General features: G+C 26.8%; 2 protein-coding genes across 10 annotated transcripts in view; both read left to right on the top strand.

The window, feature by feature from the left end:
• The window catches only part of LOC103577696 (JNK-interacting protein 3), a 58,549-nt gene extending 45,867 nt beyond the window's left edge, over positions 1-12,682 (top strand). For 5 of the 9 annotated variants that reach the window (XM_014439761.2, XM_014439757.2, XM_014439756.2 and 2 more), the window contains one exon: positions 10,988-12,682. In XM_014439761.2, coding sequence (XP_014295247.1) covers positions 10,988-11,115 — 128 coding nt within the window. In that variant the 3' untranslated portion in view covers positions 11,116-12,682. The remainder of the gene's footprint in view (positions 1-10,987) is intronic. The other 4 variants (XM_053740969.1, XM_014439762.2, XR_008404036.1 and 1 more) reach the window with 3 other exon arrangements.
• Positions 12,683-13,765: 1,083 nt separating this feature from the next.
• The window catches only part of LOC103576291 (catalase), a 109,017-nt gene continuing 103,098 nt past the window's right edge, over positions 13,766-19,684 (top strand). The window contains exon 1 of the mRNA XM_014439764.2: positions 13,766-13,957. Within this exon, the coding sequence (XP_014295250.1) occupies positions 13,904-13,957 (54 nt within the window). The 5' untranslated portion in view covers positions 13,766-13,903. The remainder of the gene's footprint in view (positions 13,958-19,684) is intronic.

The raw sequence follows: 19,684 nt of genomic DNA, 5'->3' as shown, positions 1-19,684 counted from the left end.
TCAAATGTCAAAATCGGTTGATTAGTTCCAAATATATCAGCGTTGAAAAGTTTAAAAATAATATTTTATGTTATTTTTTCCGGATAAATTAAAATACAATGTACTAAATTGTGTGTAAAATCATGCCGACTCTTCTTCTTTATAGTTTCTTTCGATCATCATATAATGTCATCTAACGTGTTCATTAGTTTAAATCATATTATCCACAAAATATTGAAAAAACACAGTTCTTAACATTTTTCTCGGATATTTCATATATTATTGGTCTGACTTAAGTCAAAACTCATTTAGATCTTGATTTTGATCACTCACATTGATTTCTGCCTCAATACTTTTATTTTATTGAACATAATCGATAATTAAAAATCGAAAAACTGCTTCTTTATTAATGATTTTCGATTCTTAAATTTTCAAACTTTATCGTGAAACATAACTTGTTAGAGCTTGAAAAGCTCATAAGAGCGATTGCATGTAATAGCATTATCGAGCTCCTTGAGCTCGAAAACAGCGGGAAGTTTTGGGGCTGACCTGCAGGGCCAACCGACACAGATTTTTTTTTTAAATAATCGACTCTGGTGGGGCTTTGCGGGAAATTTAAATTTTCCGATTTTGTTTGATTCGAATAGTTGATTAATTTTACTGAGTAAAATTTATGTGAATTTCAGTTGAGTCTGATCGAGTATTAAAAATCTACGTTACAATTTATTTACATATATATTTTTTATTCAATACTTGGAATCAACAAAATTTTTATTTACACTGAGAAAAAAAAATACTTTTATTAAGAATATATACTTGATACAAGAACATATTCTTGATAATTTTCGAGAATATATAATTTTGTCTCAAGAATTCACAGAATTGATGAAAATAATTTTTATTTAATTCAAGTAAAGCTATTCTTTTGTTTACTCGTAATATAATATCAAACTCATATAATAACAAAAATAAATTTGATGCTCTTTTCTCGAGAAATTGATAATTAATAATAAGGTAAATGTCCCAATACCGGAGCGACGAAGGGTATATGACTGATTTTTATCGTTTTAAAAATATTCAAATAAATTATAAACCAAAATAATTTATCACATTATATAGAATAGACATTTACCAATTCCAAAAAAAATCAAATTAGTTCATTTTTCTTAAATTTAATATAAAAAAAAAAATTTTTTCCTATGACACCTAAAAGACCCAATACCGGAACGCTGAAATAGCCTTGTCCCAATACGGGAATTCGGTTGTCGTAATACCGGAACAGTAAATAAAATAAGTTATTTTTTGCATTTATTCATGGTGAAAATATTAATAATTATTAAATAATATTAATGTAAAATGAGTATGAATGTAGCAGACATCAGAGAACTTTAAAATTATAAATAAATAAGATAAATAATTAAAAAAATAATATTTACAAAAAAAGCACTATTAATTTCAAAATTTTTTGAATTTGCATTTTTTTTTAATTTTATATTATTAATTATTTACTCGATTTATTAATAATTTTAAATTTGTCTGATGTCTGCTATATCACACCTATAATGTAAAATGTATTTAAAATTTCAAAATGATTGAATATTCAATGAAAATAAATATTTTGAACTAAAGAATAGAAACAAAATGAATCATTTGAGGTTATACTAGAAAAATAATTAAAAAAAAACTAAAAACAAAAATTTATTTTTTATGATTTAAATTAGAGTTTATCTATACTTAATCTATTTTTTATAACAATCATACACACTGCATTAAATATTAGAGCTCCAGTAATAATTAATATTGTACTTGATTTAGCCAGTCAATAAAACTCACCGTTAATGTCTATCGATAACATTAATAGATTATTGATATAATATTGATTAGCTGTTCCGGTACTGGGCACGGGTTCATTTTGGTGTACCAATAGACGAATAGTAAAATTAATATAATAATACTATTTTTTTCATATTTTTAATATGTTTTCTTGAATTTTAAGTTATTCAAGATGCCTATACAAAAAAAAAATTATTGAAAAGTAATTCTATGCATTTTCTATAAGCTTAAGACCATTGACTGATTTCTTAGCAAAACCATTAAGAGGCATGATAAAGTCATGAATCCGAGACTATTGCTCTAATTAACATTTTTTTTTTTTTCATATTTTAAATATTTTCTAAAATCTATTTTATATCTTATTTTTTAACTGAAAGATTAAAGTTGAAATATAATATAATGATTATCAAATCGTTCCGGTATGGGTCTTGTTCCGGTATTGGGACATTTACCTCAATAAAATAAATATTTCGAACGGATTTCTTAAACCTAGAAATTCAATGAAAATATTATTTTTCAATGTCGGGTTTTAGACTTTGCTAGCATTAACTAATGATTTAAAAAAAAATATATAAATTTTTTCATTTATATAAAAATGAACATTTTTTGCATTTTAATGCTTTAAATGTTTTTAATTTAATTTAACAATTTTTCAGCTCTACAGCTTTTTTTAGTGCGGCTGCTGGCATCCAGGCAGCATCACATTTTTTTGGAAAAAAGTGGGGGCGCCCTTGGAGAATGACCTTAATATCCCAGCATACATGCAATCGATCAGTAACAACAAAATATAAGCATCCCGGGAAAAAATTTTTTCATGAAGTTTTATGAAGTTTGATAAAAACTTATGAAATTTCATCAGAAACCATGAGATAATTCTATGAAACTTCATAATATTGCGCGACATTTCATAAAATTTTCTAAAATTTCATAAACTTTTGTGAAAGTTCGTGAAAGGCCAAAACTTCGTTATGGTAAAATTTCATAAAGTTTTGCAGAATTTCATAAATTTTTGTAAAACTTCATAAAGTTTTAGATAATTTTACATAATTATTATGAAGATTCCGAGGACTTAGTGGTATGAAATTTTATATGCTTTCATCATACGGAGAAAAAAATCTGATAATATTTTTTATTTTTTCAAATAAAAATTACTATATCGCCGAGGCAAACTAGAAACGGTCCAATAATATCGAAATTTTCCTTTAAATAAGTAAAAATTATAATTGCTTAATCCTATAAATTACTAAATTATAAGTAAAATTACTATGAGTTTTAGAGTACAAAACACAAGCATTTAATAAAATTTACTATTTGATTTAGTAAAAAACCTATTTCAGAATAAAACTTTCACTAAGACTACTATTGAATTTTTACTATTCCAGATTGTAAAAATTGTCTCCTAGAGTATAATAATAAAAATTTTTTTTTTCCAAGGATATATATAAATATTATATATTGTTGGAATGTATCTGTATATTTATTATGGATATGGGGCATTCCATGTCAATTCGTCCTACCAATGGATTTTGCATCTCCGATCTTGGCGAAATTGGGATAATTTTTTTGTACCCCTAGATTAAGGTTTTTATGAATTTTTTTCAAATTGTTTTATCTAGCCAATCGGGAGAAATGAATTTTTCAATATTTCGGGGCATTTTTTCTAAAATAGCCATAACTTAGTGGAAAATTGTTCGATTTAGCTATTTTTTTTTCAAAATTCGTATTTTTTGATGAATTTTCTAGAAAATTCATGCAAAAAATTATTCATTGTGAATTTGATTGATTTTTTTATATTTTAAACTTAAAACGGTGATTTTAAAATTGTTTGTATCCTTCGATTTTTTTGATAAAATTTTCAAAAATATTACTTCCCAAAACACGAATTTTAAGCCTAGTCTCGTAATGGGAGAATGATAGATTATAATTTTTTTGTAACTTCCCGCTAAGAAAATTAAAAATTTTCAAAGATTTGGGGAGTTATTGGTTTCGGTCTGATTTTCGAAAACCGAATTTCCAAGAGATCTGGACGTTTTGAGGTTCTAGAAAGCCATTCTGACTAATTCCACGATGATGTCCGAGTGTATGTACGTCTATATGTAAATATCTGTAACTTTCGAACCGATGAACCGATTTTGATCGTTAAGAGGTCATTCGTCGCGGCTCATAGAGTTTTAGAGATGATTACATTTTGAAATCAATCCATTGAGCAAATTATTGAAAAATATCCAAAAAAAAAATTTTGAAAAAATTTTAGTTTTAAAATATCGCTAAACGCATTTTACTGATTAAGCTCAAATTTCCACAGCTTCTAGATATTAATAAAACGCGTCGAATGACCCCTTAACGATCAAAATCGGTTCATCCGTTCACAAGTTACAGATGTTTACAAACGGATGTACATACACACATACATACACTCGGACATCATCGTAAAATTAGTCAGAATAGCTTTCTAGAACCTCAAAACGTCGAGATCTGATAGAAATTCGGTTTTCGAAAATCAGACTGAAACCGATAACTTCCCGAATCTTTGAAAATTTTTAATTTTCTTAGCGGGAAGTTACAAAAAAATTATAACCCATCATTATCCCATTACGAGACTAGGCTTAAAATTCGTTTTTTAGGAAGTAATATTTTTGAAAATTTTTTCAAAAAAATCGAAGGATACTAATAATTTTAAAATCGCCGTTTCAAGTATAAAATCTAAAAAAATCGATCAAATTCACAATGAATAATTTTTTGCATAAATTTTCTAGAAAATTCATCAAAAAACACGAATTTAAAAAAAAAAAAAAAAAAAAGACCCAAAGCGGAAAATTTTCCACTAAATTGTGGCTATTTAAGAAAAAATGCCCCGAAATTTTGAAAAATTCATATCTCCCGATTGGCTGGATAAGAAATCCATTGGTAGGACGAGTTGACATGGAATGCCCCATATATCTCATCTGTCATCTTAAAATCCGCCATATTTTTTTTTTTTTGACCACTGTGGGATTCGAACCTACGCCTTGCGAATAATCCAGTTCGAATGCAAGCATGCTAACCACTCGGCTATAAGTACCATTCGAATTTCTCGAAGTATATGCCAAATATAAATAAAATACAATTAACTCGAGATTATATCTCACGTATTAAAAGTTACAATGTCAAATAGTAATTTTTACCCACTAACGGGCGATTCTCATTACCGATGTTTTAAAAACTACACTACCTCAAGAAAATTTTATTCGATATTATAAATTTTAGAATACTCTAGTTCTTTTTACAATGTTTTCAGTAACAGTTCTAAATCGTTATGTAGTAAAATTAATAATCTTACAAATTGTACTAATCGGGATATAAATGAATAATTTTTTCGAAATTCATACAAACATAACTTAAGTCACTCAGAGAGGAAAGTACTACAGCCCCAGGCTTGGGCTGACTTTGTGGTACCCTTCCCATCCTTAGGCCAGAATTGGCTAATCCAAGTTTTTTATTAATTATCTAATCATCTTATTATTATGGTTTTTTAGATTAATAGTTATTTATTTTTGAATTAAAATAAGTTTTAATGTAAAGTGAGCGAATAAATCAGTTGGATCTGGTTTAGGCGAGGTGAATTAAACAATTAAAAATTACACAGATTTTATCAAAAAATAAATTATAGATTTATTTACACTTATTTACACCTTAAAAATTATGAGAACTTATATTCAAGCGAATGCGACTAAAAATTAATACGCGATAGCGAATGCAAACTCAGATATATAATTCACGTATAAATTGACACGTGGTCAGTAGCAGTTAAGTCAACGGAAATTAATTCACAATTAATTACTAGTGAAAGAACAATTTATATATTCTTAATAAATAGCAGCCTTGATATACTGACTAAATATTGAGGATAATTCAGCGTAGCGGTTTAGTTTAATATCACAAAAGTTATTAATTACTGAAGCGGTTTCAAGCACGAGGTTGCAAGTAGCGAAGCACGTTGTAGAATCATAATGGTAGCGTCGTTGAATCGTCGAGAAGCTTGGTGTCGACGTGGCAGCCTTGCTGCATATAACGAATTTTCCCATTGGCTTAAAAGCGCGCCAACAGGTAGCAGTTGATAGCGAACTATCTCATTGGCTGGCAAATATAAAATGAATTATGTGATTGGCCAGCTTGTAGCGGGTTCTCAGGACGTCTTGACACGGTCCTGAGTTAGAAATTATATGTGCCGGGCCCAAATAGCGAGTGACCCGGCACTATTCTGACCTTCAGTTAGTAGCGAGCTCGGCAACTCCCGGACTTAGCGGAAATGCACGAAGCTTGATTCAAACTAATCAAGCTCGTGACTGAACATTTAATGAATGAATATTTTAACATTCTGATTGACATTATTTACAATTAATAATTAATACATTCTTTAGTTCGTTATTATTTGCAATCAACAACCGTAATTTTATCATTTTACTCATAAAAATTAATTTAATTAAGAAATAACTTTTGAATTTCTATAATAAGTGTTATTTTTAATAATGGTGGTAGAGTGAGATAATTAAGCTGGGTTTGTGATAAATAATCAATTAAATTCAATAAATTTTATTTTTAATAATTATGTAATTATAATATAAATACTACGAAATTATTATTTATTTTTTTCTTAATTAAAAATATTACTTGAATTGATCTTTATATTTCATAAAATCGAAGGGTTGTAGTAAAATGAATAAATAGAACATATAAAACTTTCAATTCAACATTAGTAGGTTCGTTCAGTTGCCAGCGTTCAGACCTAGCAATCAGAAAGACGACAGTTCGCGCCCAGAGTCCAGCAGAATTTTCACCGAGTTTTTTTCACGTCATTTACTTCACTAAAGTTGTTTCAACGTCAATGATCACAAACTCTAGTACTTAAATAATAATAAAATTTTTTTTAAATTGAATTTATTTATTTTTTCGATGCATGGGTCAGGTCTGGCAACCAAGCATGGGCCAGGTATGGCAAGCAAGCATGGGTCAGGGCTGGCAACCAAGCTTGCCACGATGTTATCATTCCAGACATCTACCAAGGCTGGAACAAGGCTAGCTTACAAACATGACCTAGAGTTCAACATAGTTGAACCAAGCTTGGGCTCGTCGTACTTTCCTGTCTGGGACAAGCATTCAATAAAATTTACTATTTGATTTAGTAAAAAGTTTATTTTAGAATAAAACTTTCACTGAGACTGCTATTGAATTTTTACTAATCCAGATTGTAAAAATTGTCTCCTTGAGTGCAATAATAATTTTTTTTTTTTCCAACGATATATATATTATTGGAATGTATTTGTATATTTATTTATGGATATAGTTCAACTGTCATCTTAAAATCCGCCATATTTTTTTTTTTTTACCGCCGTGGGATTTGAACCTACGCCTTGCGAATAATCCAGTTCGAATGCAAGCATGCTAACTACTCGGCTACAAGTACCATTCGGATTTCTCGAAGTATATGCCAAATATAAATAAAATACAATGAACTCGAGATTATATCTCACGTATTAAAAGTTACAATGTCAAATAGTAATTTGTACCTGCTAAGTGGCGATTCACATTACCGATGTTTTAAAAACTACAATACCTGAAGAAAATTTTATTTGATATTATAAATTTTAGAATACTCTAGTTCTTTTTACAATGTTTTCCGCAATAGTTCTAAAATGTTATGAAGTAAAATTAATAATCTTACAAATTGTACTAATCGAGATATAAGTGAATAATTTTTGCGAAATTCATATAAACATAACTTGAGTTATGTGTGACTTCTCTGTTGTTTCCAGATAAAAATCACTATCTACTCTATACTAATATTTTTTATTTTATCTACTGAATTTTACAGAATAGATAAAAATAAATATAAGTTTAACAGTAATTTATTGTTAATGAGTTGTAATATTCAACTTCTACGCTTACAAATTTTTTTAACTCAGAATTGTAATATTAACAAAGAGATTTTTGAATATTGTTATTTCCAGAATGATCGTTGTGCAATAATTATGGATTTTTACCATTCTTTATTCAATTTTTATTAATCTGCATTATAATTTTTGCAAATCGTAAAATTTACGATACTGATTGTAAGAATCAACAAAAAAATGGAACTTTCCATTATTAATAGTAATTTTTGGTTTGGATTGTAAATTTCTCTTCGAAAAGTAATTTTTATTTGACGACTATAAATATCATCTAATTTTGAGCTCCGTTTTTTTCCGTTCAAATTATATGAAGTCTTATGAAATATTATAAAATTCTATAAAACTTCGTGTAATTTTGCATAATTGAAGTTTCGTCCTTACACAAAATGTTACAAAATTTCATGAAGTTTCATTAAATTATGTAAAATTTTATAAAAATTATCTCTTGGTTTCTTATTAATTTTTGAAAATATTTTTTCAATTTTATAGTTCAATTAAACTACAGAATTTCATGAAATTTCAAAAAATTTTATAATTAAAAAAAAAACTTTTACCAATACTCCTTCGGATCTTGATAGTAAATATGTAAAATTTTTACGATATTTTATACAATTTTATAAGATTTCATAAAATTGTTAATAAATTTATAAAAGTTCATACCAAAAACTTATTTAAATCTTGATAACAATTATGTAGAATTTTATGAAATTTTTTGAAATTTAGTCTCATTTTACAAAATTTTATAAAACTTTACGAAATTTAATCAAATTTCATAAAATATTATGAAAATTATCTTATGGTTTCCAAAATAATTTCATGAAATTTTTTTAAATTTTATAAATTCTTATAAAATTTTTTCAGATTTTATAAAATTTTCATAGCACAATTTTATAAAATTTCATGAAAATATTCTTTCTCGTGTTATTATATCGCGATACAGATGCCATACGGGCGTATACCTGCAAAATATACCGCTAATAAACCATAAGGGCGTATAAAAATTCTTTTTCGAAAATTGACGTAATTATGTTCTATAAGTATAATAGAGACGAAAAAAATTTAGTGTCCGGAACCATCGTGATTGTGACATATAAGTATAAGAATAATAAAAAATGTTCGAACTTGAGAAAATTTTTTTCGTTAGTTGAATAAAAATTTTAATTTTGGAAAAAAAAAAAAATAAACTTTTTTTAACTATTAAAAAAAAAGAAATATTAGAAAAAAATTTTTTTTGTTAGTATTATACTTTTAGAACATAATTACATCGATTCCCGAAAAATAATCTTTTTTATACGCCCTCTTGGCACCCGGCATCGACGCTAGGAGCCATAAAAGAGTATAAAAGAAAATTTGATTTTTGGAAACAATTTGTTTGTCTCTGTTATCGTTATAGAATATAACTACGTCAATCCCTGAAAAAAAAAATTTCTATAAGCCCTTATGGCATCTGTAATGCGATATGTTATATACCTCTTTATGAAATTATCAGTTCCTCCAAAATTATATAAATTTTCATAAAATCTTATAAAATTATATCAATTTTCGTATGGAAGTTTAAAACTCTATACCTCGATAAATATATTATTTATTCATTCGCGATCACGTACGTGACTCGGCGCAGTAGATAGCAGTAAGGACTTTAAATCGAAAGGTTGTAGGTTCGAGCTCAGCAGTCGCCAGTATTTTTTCGTCAATAAATAATATAACTAGTCTGTTTCAGTAATGCCTTCATCTATTAGATCAATGTGTAAGACCTAATTGCAATTTTTATTCGTGATCTAATATTTTTTTCGAAAAATTAATGATGACTAGAATTTTATGATATTTTATGAAATTTTGTGAGATTTTATAAACTTTCATAAAATTTTATCAGGCCATTTTCCGCATAAGATTTCATGGAATTTCATTAGTGAAATTTTATAAAATTTTATCAAATTTCATGAAAAAATTTTTTCCCGGGCATGTTACTCTAGTGGATCCGAATTACAGTAAATTTTTGTATTTTCCGCAAAATATCGTAGTTTACAGCAAATTTATCGCATTTTGCAGTAATTTTAGGCAGTTCGTAGCGTTTTTACCGTAAAAGCGAATACTTCACTTTACGGTTAAGTGTCACAATTTTGCAGTAAATCTGCGCGTTTACGGCAAAATACCGCAATTTTTCTACATAGCGTAAATTATGGTAAATTACGGTAATGTACCGTAATTCGGATCCGCCAGGGTGATTTTGATCAAATAAATCACTGTTATTCATAATAAAACTAATCAATCTTCTAAATTTATCCAAAATTCTATAAGCATTCTATTACATATTTATAATTTAGGGGTGTGCGAATACTCAAAACTTCCATTTATTCGAGGCGAATTGAATCGAACAATTCGATTCAAGATTCACCTTGAAGATTCGAGATGTTCGAATAGTCCGAAAGATTCGAATATTTCGAATAATTAAAAAGATCGGAATAGTTCGAAAGATTCAAACTTCTTTCAATCTCACGTTCATTGAATTCATGGTCATATGGGCTATTTTCAGGTACAAATATAATAAATTAATAGTTTTTCAATTCAATAAATCCATAAATACTTAATTTCTTAGATGCAATAATATTATTCACCGAATTTTCGGAAAAATTTCCAACTATTCGAATCTTTCGAACTATTCGATATTCAACTTAAATATCGGATCGAATGTAACTGTTTGATCTGATTCGATTCGGACAAGATTTGCACACCCCTACTGTAATTACAATACAAAAGAAAATTCACATAATGTTTTACATAAAGATGTTCGCCTAACCTATCAGTACTAGAATGAACGAAAAAAGCCGAATATTTACAAACGAACTCGAATTTAAAAGATTTTTTATAAAAAGTTCCAAAACAGTTGGAATTTTTAAATTAAAATTAATATAATTTCAATCGCACTTATTGTTTAGCTTTTTTTCATTGTAAATATTAAAATAAAGTAATAGATTTTTTAATAAGTCAGAAATATTACTCTGTAGTATATTAAAAATAATTTCTTTAGAGAATATTTTAATAAAATTTTATTAAAAATTAATGAAACAAATATTGTAATTCTCAACGATTTCGAGGTATTCTACTGTTAGCTAAAATTTTTGGGCAATTTTTACCATAAAATTCTCTGCGTGTACAATAAGTAGTAATAATTAGATCGATTTCTTCGGATAGAACTGTGATTTCGAATACTTAAAATTTAATAATTAAAATATTAAATGTATTTTTAGGTGATGGTGATGAAACTGAAGAAGGCTTGGAGCGTACAAATGTCTCAGCGACTAGTCATGAAGAGCACAGTGAACAGAGTCATCTAATTGTCTGGCAAGTTCAATCGCCTATACAAATCAAAGGCTAAATTTACTGTGGTTATTGAGATTTAATATTCCATAGGGTGCATACCTTAAATTAATTTATAACAAATTTATAATTAAACGTTTTATGAAATTGGGATAAACATTCAAGTCATCAATAATTTGAAATAAAGCATTGTAATCAATTGTCCAATATTTGGCATTGATTAATTATCGGAGAAAATGAATTCTTAAAATGCCGAAATAATATTACTGTCCAATTTATATACTTAGAAGTGATTACGATGTAGATTATGGCAACAAAGTATGATAATGATGACGCTTAATTGTTTATTTCAAATTGTTAAAAAATCTACTTTTCATTTTTAACAATATAACTAATTAAATTGTAAATTAGTTAATTGATTATTTATTGTTAGATAAAATATAAAAATATACGCTTATATGCGTTTCTTTTTGTACAATGCAATGGTACATTGTTATAAAAAAATTATCTATTAATTTATTTTATCACGCTTTAAGAAACTCAATATTAGGCAAAGAGTTTCACGCAAAATAAATTTTTTATAAGTTTATTTTTATCTATCGTTATTTTTAAAAATTATTTATCTCAGGTTTTGTACAAAAGAATTTTTTTTTTTTTAGTTATCGAATTTTTACAGTACATACATTATTAATTTAGATATAAACATTACATTAACAAAATAATGATTTGTATAGTTATATAATTTATTAACTTATTAAATATTTATGTAAAATCTTGCGATTAATTCTGTAAGAATAATTATTTTTATTGTATTTATTTATTATTATTATTATTTTTTTTTTTTTATAAATAATTTTATTGAATTGATGTGAGCTAGTCACTCATTATTATTTATCACAAAATCGAGACGGTAAATGCTTGAGAATTTCTGCATTACGCTCAAACATTGAGAGCTTTAGAGAGTAAGCGTAGATTTTTAAATTACAGACATTTATATATCAAATGTTAATATCATTTAGCTTTGTGACACTTTGTATAGACAAAATAGTAGTTAATGAAAATCTATTTATAATGTACGCATTCTCTCGCTTCAATGTTTTTGCTCAGTCTTTCACCAAAGATTTAAAAAAATTCACTTTATTTATATCAGATGTAGAGTTAAACTCGATAAATTTTTTGTTTCCGGATGAGTAAATTAATTTACAAATGAATACAACTATGCTGTTTTACTTAAATGAAAGTTGTACCTGGTTCAAATAGAACCTTAACAGCATGAAAATAATAAAATAATTATTAATATATATATATATATATATTCATTGTTTTATTCATTTTTTCGTTTGTTAAACTGGTAATGTTATAATAACTAATTATATTTCTTTTAGAAATGTAGCTATTGTAGAGGACTTTAAATTGTAATTTTCAAAATTTTGTTATAATATATTTCACTTTGTCGAGAAACTACTGTTCAAGTTTGACCTCTTCATATCAATATTACCAACTGCCTCATCACAATTTTCGATTTCCCATATAAATAATATGGGAAAATATTTTGAAGTTATGAATTTTATCACCCATTAGCGAATCAGTGTATCGGAAAAATCAATAAATATTTTTATTGCAAATTGAACACTCCAGAAAAAAGGTTTCTTATTAATTTTCGATAAATTTATTTGTCAAAAGTTATTCATAGTAATAACACATATGGACAATTTGTCAAAAGTTAGATTTATAGTAAATTTTAGTATTATTTGACGTTTTCGGTGAAACTATTAGACTTATCTTAAAATTTTATAGGACCTTTTTTTCAGATTATTTTATTTCTCACAACTCATATCTTGCAAAATTTTTTAAATTCTTGAAAGCTTTTTCGTTATTTGCATTTACATGTCATTTTGTTCAAAGAAATCGTATTCTGGCCAATTTCAATTAAATTTTTTTAAATGCAAATAAGTTAAAGACTTTAAAATTATGACAGAATGATTAACTAACTCTGTTATAACTTTATTTTTTATTGATTAGTTTATCTTTTATAGCGTTTCAAAGGTACAATAATCGATTACGTAAGATTACAATTAAGACTGTATGGTTCGTTCTACAAATTTTAAGAGATAAAAATGTAATTTTGCATAATAATTCTTTCAGTTGACGTAGAGGCTCCGATGAATTAAAAATATAAAAAAAAATGAACACTCATTAATTATTATTTAAATTATTTTGTCAAATTAATTCAAAATTTAATTTTTGTATTAAAATAAGAAATACAAAATGTAGATTTCTTTATGAAATCTTAAAAAATTAAATTAATGAATTGATTGGAATAAGAAGTATACATTTGCATTCCGGGTATGGAATTTTTTCTATCCCTATGATAGTATATTACACTTAAGTTATAAAATTATAATTTATTCTAAATAATAAGTAAATTGAACTTGGTTTTTAAAGCATTTATTTATTTTTTAACTTAACCATAATTTGTAACAGCAGATAATTTCAGAATAGATTTAAAAAATCCGTAAATCTAACGCTGCTAGTAATTTTCTGATACAAGTAAATAATAAAATTGTTGCGTTTCGATTTTAGTTATGCGATTATCTGTAACAAGACCTTGCCGGACTTTACAACTTGTATTGACACGTAAATGGTTTTTGCGAACCGCGCTTGCTTTCTCCCACCAAGCGCAACACAACACAACTAATAAAACGTCGCGGTTGTTGTTGGATAGTGCGAGTGCATCGTTGTGGACTTTGCATCGTGGTTCATGTTTATCATCTATTAAATTTCCTAAGTATTTTTCTCTCCACACTAAACGTTATATTGGCGATTGGACTGATAAAAATAAAAAAATGGCACGAGATCCAGCATCCGAACAATTAAATCAATACAAAGAGAAAGTACAGGTATAACTATATTTATTTTTATACTTATCATACTCTTTTTATCATTATATTTATTACTACTTTTTTTTTTATTTTGTTTATAAAATAAATATATCAACTTCAATACAAGTTCATTTAAAATACTGAGTTTAACGTTCGATGATTGGTAACATGTTGGCGAATGTAAACATAGGTCTATATTTATAATAAAATAAAACTGGTTTTCATAAACGGTTTTAGACTTACTAGATAAAAAATGCACTAAAAAAATACTGAGTCGATGATAAATATTTTTATAGCAGAAAAGTAATTAAAAATTCATTGAATATTAATAGATATCTCTATGATATGTACACAGAAAAAAAGAATTTCTTGGCGCTAAAAATTATTATTCGCCCTAAGAAGATTTTTTTCATTATGAATTGAAAATAAAAATTTTCTTAGGATGAGAAAAAATTTTCTTGAGCCAAAAAAAAAAAATTATTTGAGGTAGGTAAAAAATTCTTGTGCCAAAAAAATATTTTTAGTTCAGAGAAAATTTTTGTTTTCCTTTCATAATGAAAAATTTTTCTTGCCCCAAAAAAATTTTTTTTTTCTGTGCATCATGCGTTGAAGATAAAAATTTTCTTAGGATTGAAAAAAATTTCTTGGTACTAGGATTTTTTCCTTATCTTCAAAAATTTCTACTTGTTCCAAAAAAAATTTAGATTTTAGTAAATAATGCCAAATATTTTATGGGGCGAGTAAAAAATTTCGCGCCAAGAAATCCTTTTTTTCTGTGTAATTTTTTTATTTTTAAGGGATATCTCTTGGTTTAATCTCAGTACAATTATATAAAACTTCATTAATCTATAAAAAAATATTATGTTTTACAATGAAATACATAATTAAAAGTATTTATAAATATTTTTTAAAACATATACTTTTTTAGTATCCATAATTTCTAATAGTTTTAAAACGTTTTAAAAATAAACCTATTTTCTTTTTATAAATTTTCGATATTTATCAAATTTAATACTTCAATATTTTTTAAATTATTTGTTATTATTTCTAAACACATCATTCAACTAAAAATATATATTATTAGATAACATAAAACGTTGAATCATTAATTAGATTAGATACACATTAAATTTAAAAATTCAAATGTCGATTACTATCAAGTGACTCACGTAATGATTAAATGAATCGATACGGTTAGTCAATACAAACTGCGAAGTTACTTTATAAAACATACGTATTTTAATTTTTCTCATCTTGTATGTTTTATAAAAAATTTTTTTACCGCATCATGCATCACATAAGTAAATATCAAGGCTGATGTAATTAAGTAATTATCCTTCAAATCTCAGACTAATGAGTAGAACACTATACAAATGAATTATAATTACTTATTATTAACATATTATTGTTATTATTTACACTGCAAATTTAATTTAATTAATTTTTATTTTCGACCTAATTTACTTTTAAATAAAAACTATACACTTCTGGATCAAATGCATTACTTGCTTTTGGTTTATTTTTACAAATTAAAATTAAAGTTGGTTCAGCTAGCCAAAAGCAAGTCATCAAGCTCAACATATTTTTTATGGATCCTACTATAGTAGCATTGTCTTAAGCAAGTTCCTTGACAAATGTCCTTCAGTAAGTTTCTCATGGAAATTTTATAAACAAGATGGAGAAGATTTATTTCATAAATACAGTCGCATTCAATGAATAGTGGGTCTCTTACCCATTGCTATACAATTATATGTGTCTATGTATGGTTATGTGTGCATCTGCTATGGTTTACTTTTTAAAGGAGAAGGGGAATTTGATAATTCAAATTTTCTAAGATATTTCAATCATAAGAAATAGGTCGAGACAAAATTTTTCTAAATTTTTTCAGTTTTGTTTTTTAGGTCTACGGAGCCGAAAAATTGTTTTTCGAAAAAAAACAATTCATGGCTCGTTTAGGAAATTTATTCAGCTACAATTTGCTTTTTTTTTTTTTGTTTTTCTGTACGACAATTTGTTGCTGAGATATCAGCCTTCAAATGAAAAAAGATCCTTTTGTCTTTGATTATTGATATTTCAGCAATTAATGGTCGCACAGTAATTTAAAGGGCAGTTTTAGAAACTTAAACAAATTTCCTACAAGCATCATTTTCGATTAAAAAAAAAAATTTTTTTTTATTCTTAATATCAATTTGGAAAACCCACAAAAAATGGCCATTTTCTGGTTTTTTAGTCAACTCATCGCTTCTTCGTAAATATTAATGGAAAAGTTTATGTTGCCAGGTGATTTTACAGCTTAATATACACCCAAAAATGCTGAAAATTTTCAGATTCATCCATTGAACCGTTCGTCCGGGCCGATTGCTCACAGTTTTACAAAACAATTAAAGGAACAAGTTTTGTTCCTTAATTTGTGTAATCATTACCAAAATGAAAAAATTAATTTTTTCCGGATTTTCTTTCATTTTTGTGTTAGTTATTCAGTTAATGTGAGGTAAAGAGAAAAAAACTCCCCAGTACAAACAAAAAGAACAATAAAAAATTCTTAGTTTTTTTCGTTTTTCTGAAAAAAAATTTTTTTTCTCTCTTTACCTCACGTTTACTAAATAACTAACGCAAAACTGAATGAAAATCTGAAAAAAATTAATTTTTTCATTTTGGTAATGATTACACAAATTAAGGAACAAAACTTGTTCCTTTAATTGTTTTGTAAAACTGTGAGCAATCGGCCCGAACGAACGGTTCATTGGATCAATCTGAAAATTTCCAGGACTTTTGGGAGTACATTATGCTGTAAAATCACCTGGTAACATAAACTTTTCCACTAATATTTGCAAAGTAGCGATGAGTTGACTAAAAAACCAGAAAATGACCATTTTTTGTGGGTTTTTCAAATTGATATTACGAATAAAAAAATTTTTTTTTTTTTTAAATCAAAAATGATACTTTTAGGAAATTTATTTCAGTTTCTAAAACTGCGCTTTAAATTACTGTGCGACTATTAATTTCTGAGATATCGATAATCCAAGACTAAAGGATCTTTTTTCATTTGAAGGCTGATATCTCAGCAACAAATTGTCGTACAGAAAAACAAAAATAAAGCAAATTGTAGCTGAATAAATTTCCTAAACGAGCCATGAATTGTTTTTTTCGAAAAACTATTTCCCGGTCCCGTAGACCTAAAAAACAAAACTGAAAAAATTTAGAAAAATTTTGTCTTGATCTATTTCTTATGTTTCCGCAAAAACCGTAGTTCAGAAAATTATTCTGCTGAGAGATCTTTAACTTGAGATTTCAAGCTTCAATTTGCTTTATTATTTTTTTGACATGATCATTTTTCACGAAAATTCAGCCTTCCATTATTTAAATTATTTTGTCAAATTAATTCAAAATTTAATTTTTGTATTAAAATAAGAAATACAAAATGTAGATTTCTTTATGAAATCTTAAAAAATTAAATTAATGAATTGATTGGAATAAGAAGTATACATTTGCATTCCGGGTATGGAATTTTTTCTATCCCTATGATAGTATATTACACTTAAGTTATAAAATTATAATTTATTCTAAATAATAAGTAAATTGAACTTGGTTTTTAAAGCATTTATTTATTTTTTAACTTAACCATAATTTGTAACAGCAGATAATTTCAGAATAGATTTAAAAAATCCGTAAATCTAACGCTGCTAGTAATTTTCTGATACAAGTAAATAATAAAATTGTTGCGTTTCGATTTTAGTTATGCGATTATCTGTAACAAGACCTTGCCGGACTTTACAACTTGTATTGACACGTAAATGGTTTTTGCGAACCGCGCTTGCTTTCTCCCACCAAGCGCAACACAACACAACTAATAAAACGTCGCGGTTGTTGTTGGATAGTGCGAGTGCATCGTTGTGGACTTTGCATCGTGGTTCATGTTTATCATCTATTAAATTTCCTAAGTATTTTTTAGTTTTCTTTATTATTATGGTAATGTACTTTAATCCGAAAAATTGAAGGGACAATAAAATTTTCTAATTTTTTAGTGATTTATGGAAGGCTGAATTTTCGTGAAAAATGATCATGTCAAAAAAATAATAAAGCAAATTGAAGCTTGAAATCTCAAGTTAAAGATCTCTCAGCAGAATAATTTTCTGAACTACGGTTTTTGCGGAAACATAAGAAATAGATCAAGACAAAATTTTTCTAAATTTTTTCAGTTTTGTTTTTTAGGTCTACGGGACCGGGAAATAGTTTTTCGAAAAAAACAATTCATGGCTCGTTTAGGAAATTTATTCAGCTACAATTTGCTTTATTTTTGTTTTTCTGTACGACAATTTGTTGCTGAGATATCAGCCTTCAAATGAAAAAAGATCCTTTAGTCTTGGATTATCGATATCTCAGAAATTAATAGTCGCACAGTAATTTAAAGCGCAGTTTTAGAAACTGAAATAAATTTCCTAAAAGTATCATTTTTGATTTAAAAAAAAAAAAAATTTTTTTATTCGTAATATCAATTTGAAAAACCCACAAAAAATGGTCATTTTCTGGTTTTTTAGTCAACTCATCGCTACTTTGCAAATATTAGTGGAAAAGTTTATGTTACCAGGTGATTTTACAGCATAATGTACTCCCAAAAGTCCTGGAAATTTTCAGATTGATCCAATGAACCGTTCGTTCGGGCCGATTGCTCACAGTTTTACAAAACAATTAAAGGAACAAGTTTTGTTCCTTAATTTGTGTAATCATTACCAAAATGAAAAAATTAATTTTTTTCAGATTTTCATTCAGTTTTGCGTTAGTTATTTAGTAAACGTGAGGTAAAGAGAGAAAAAAAATTTTTTTTCAGAAAAACGAAAAAAACTAAGAATTTTTTATTGTTCTTTTTGTTTGTACTGGGGAGTTTTTTTCTCTTTACCTCACATTAACTGAATAACTAACACAAAAATGAAAGAAAATCCGGAAAAAATTAATTTTTTCATTTTGGTAATGATTACACAAATTAAGGAACAAAACTTGTTCCTTTAATTGTTTTGTAAAACTGTGAGCAATCGGCCCGGACGAACGGTTCAATGGATGAATCTGAAAATTTTCAGCATTTTTGGGTGTATATTAAGCTGTAAAATCACCTGGCAACATAAACTTTTCCATTAATATTTACGAAGAAGCGATGAGTTGACTAAAAAACCAGAAAATGGCCATTTTTTGTGGGTTTTCCAAATTGATATTAAGAATAAAAAAAAATTTTTTTTTTTAATCGAAAATGATGCTTGTAGGAAATTTGTTTAAGTTTCTAAAACTGCCCTTTAAATTACTGTGCGACCATTAATTGCTGAAATATCAATAATCAAAGACAAAAGGATCTTTTTTCATTTGAAGGCTGATATCTCAGCAACAAATTGTCGTACAGAAAAACAAAAAAAAAAAAAGCAAATTGTAGCTGAATAAATTTCCTAAACGAGCCATGAATTGTTTTTTTTCGAAAAACAATTTTTCGGCTCCGTAGACCTAAAGAACAAAACTGAAAAAATTTAGAAAAATTTTGTCTCGACCTATTTCTTATGTTTCCGCAAAAACCGTAGTTCAGAAAATTATTCTGCTGAGAGATCTTTAACTTGAGATTTCAAGCTTCAATTTGCTTTATTATTTTTTTGACATGATCATTTTTCACGAAAATTCAGCCTTCCATAAATCACTAAAAAATTAGAAAATTTTATTGTCCCTTCAATTTTTCGGATTAAAGTACATTACCATAAATAATAAAGA

The sequence above is a fragment of the Microplitis demolitor genome, chromosome 1 (assembly GCF_026212275.2).
Source record: "Microplitis demolitor isolate Queensland-Clemson2020A chromosome 1, iyMicDemo2.1a, whole genome shotgun sequence".
Lineage (NCBI taxonomy): Eukaryota > Metazoa > Arthropoda > Insecta > Hymenoptera > Braconidae > Microplitis > Microplitis demolitor.
The sequence above is the reverse complement of the archived record's forward strand: the minus strand, read 5'-3'. Positions and strand labels throughout refer to the sequence as shown.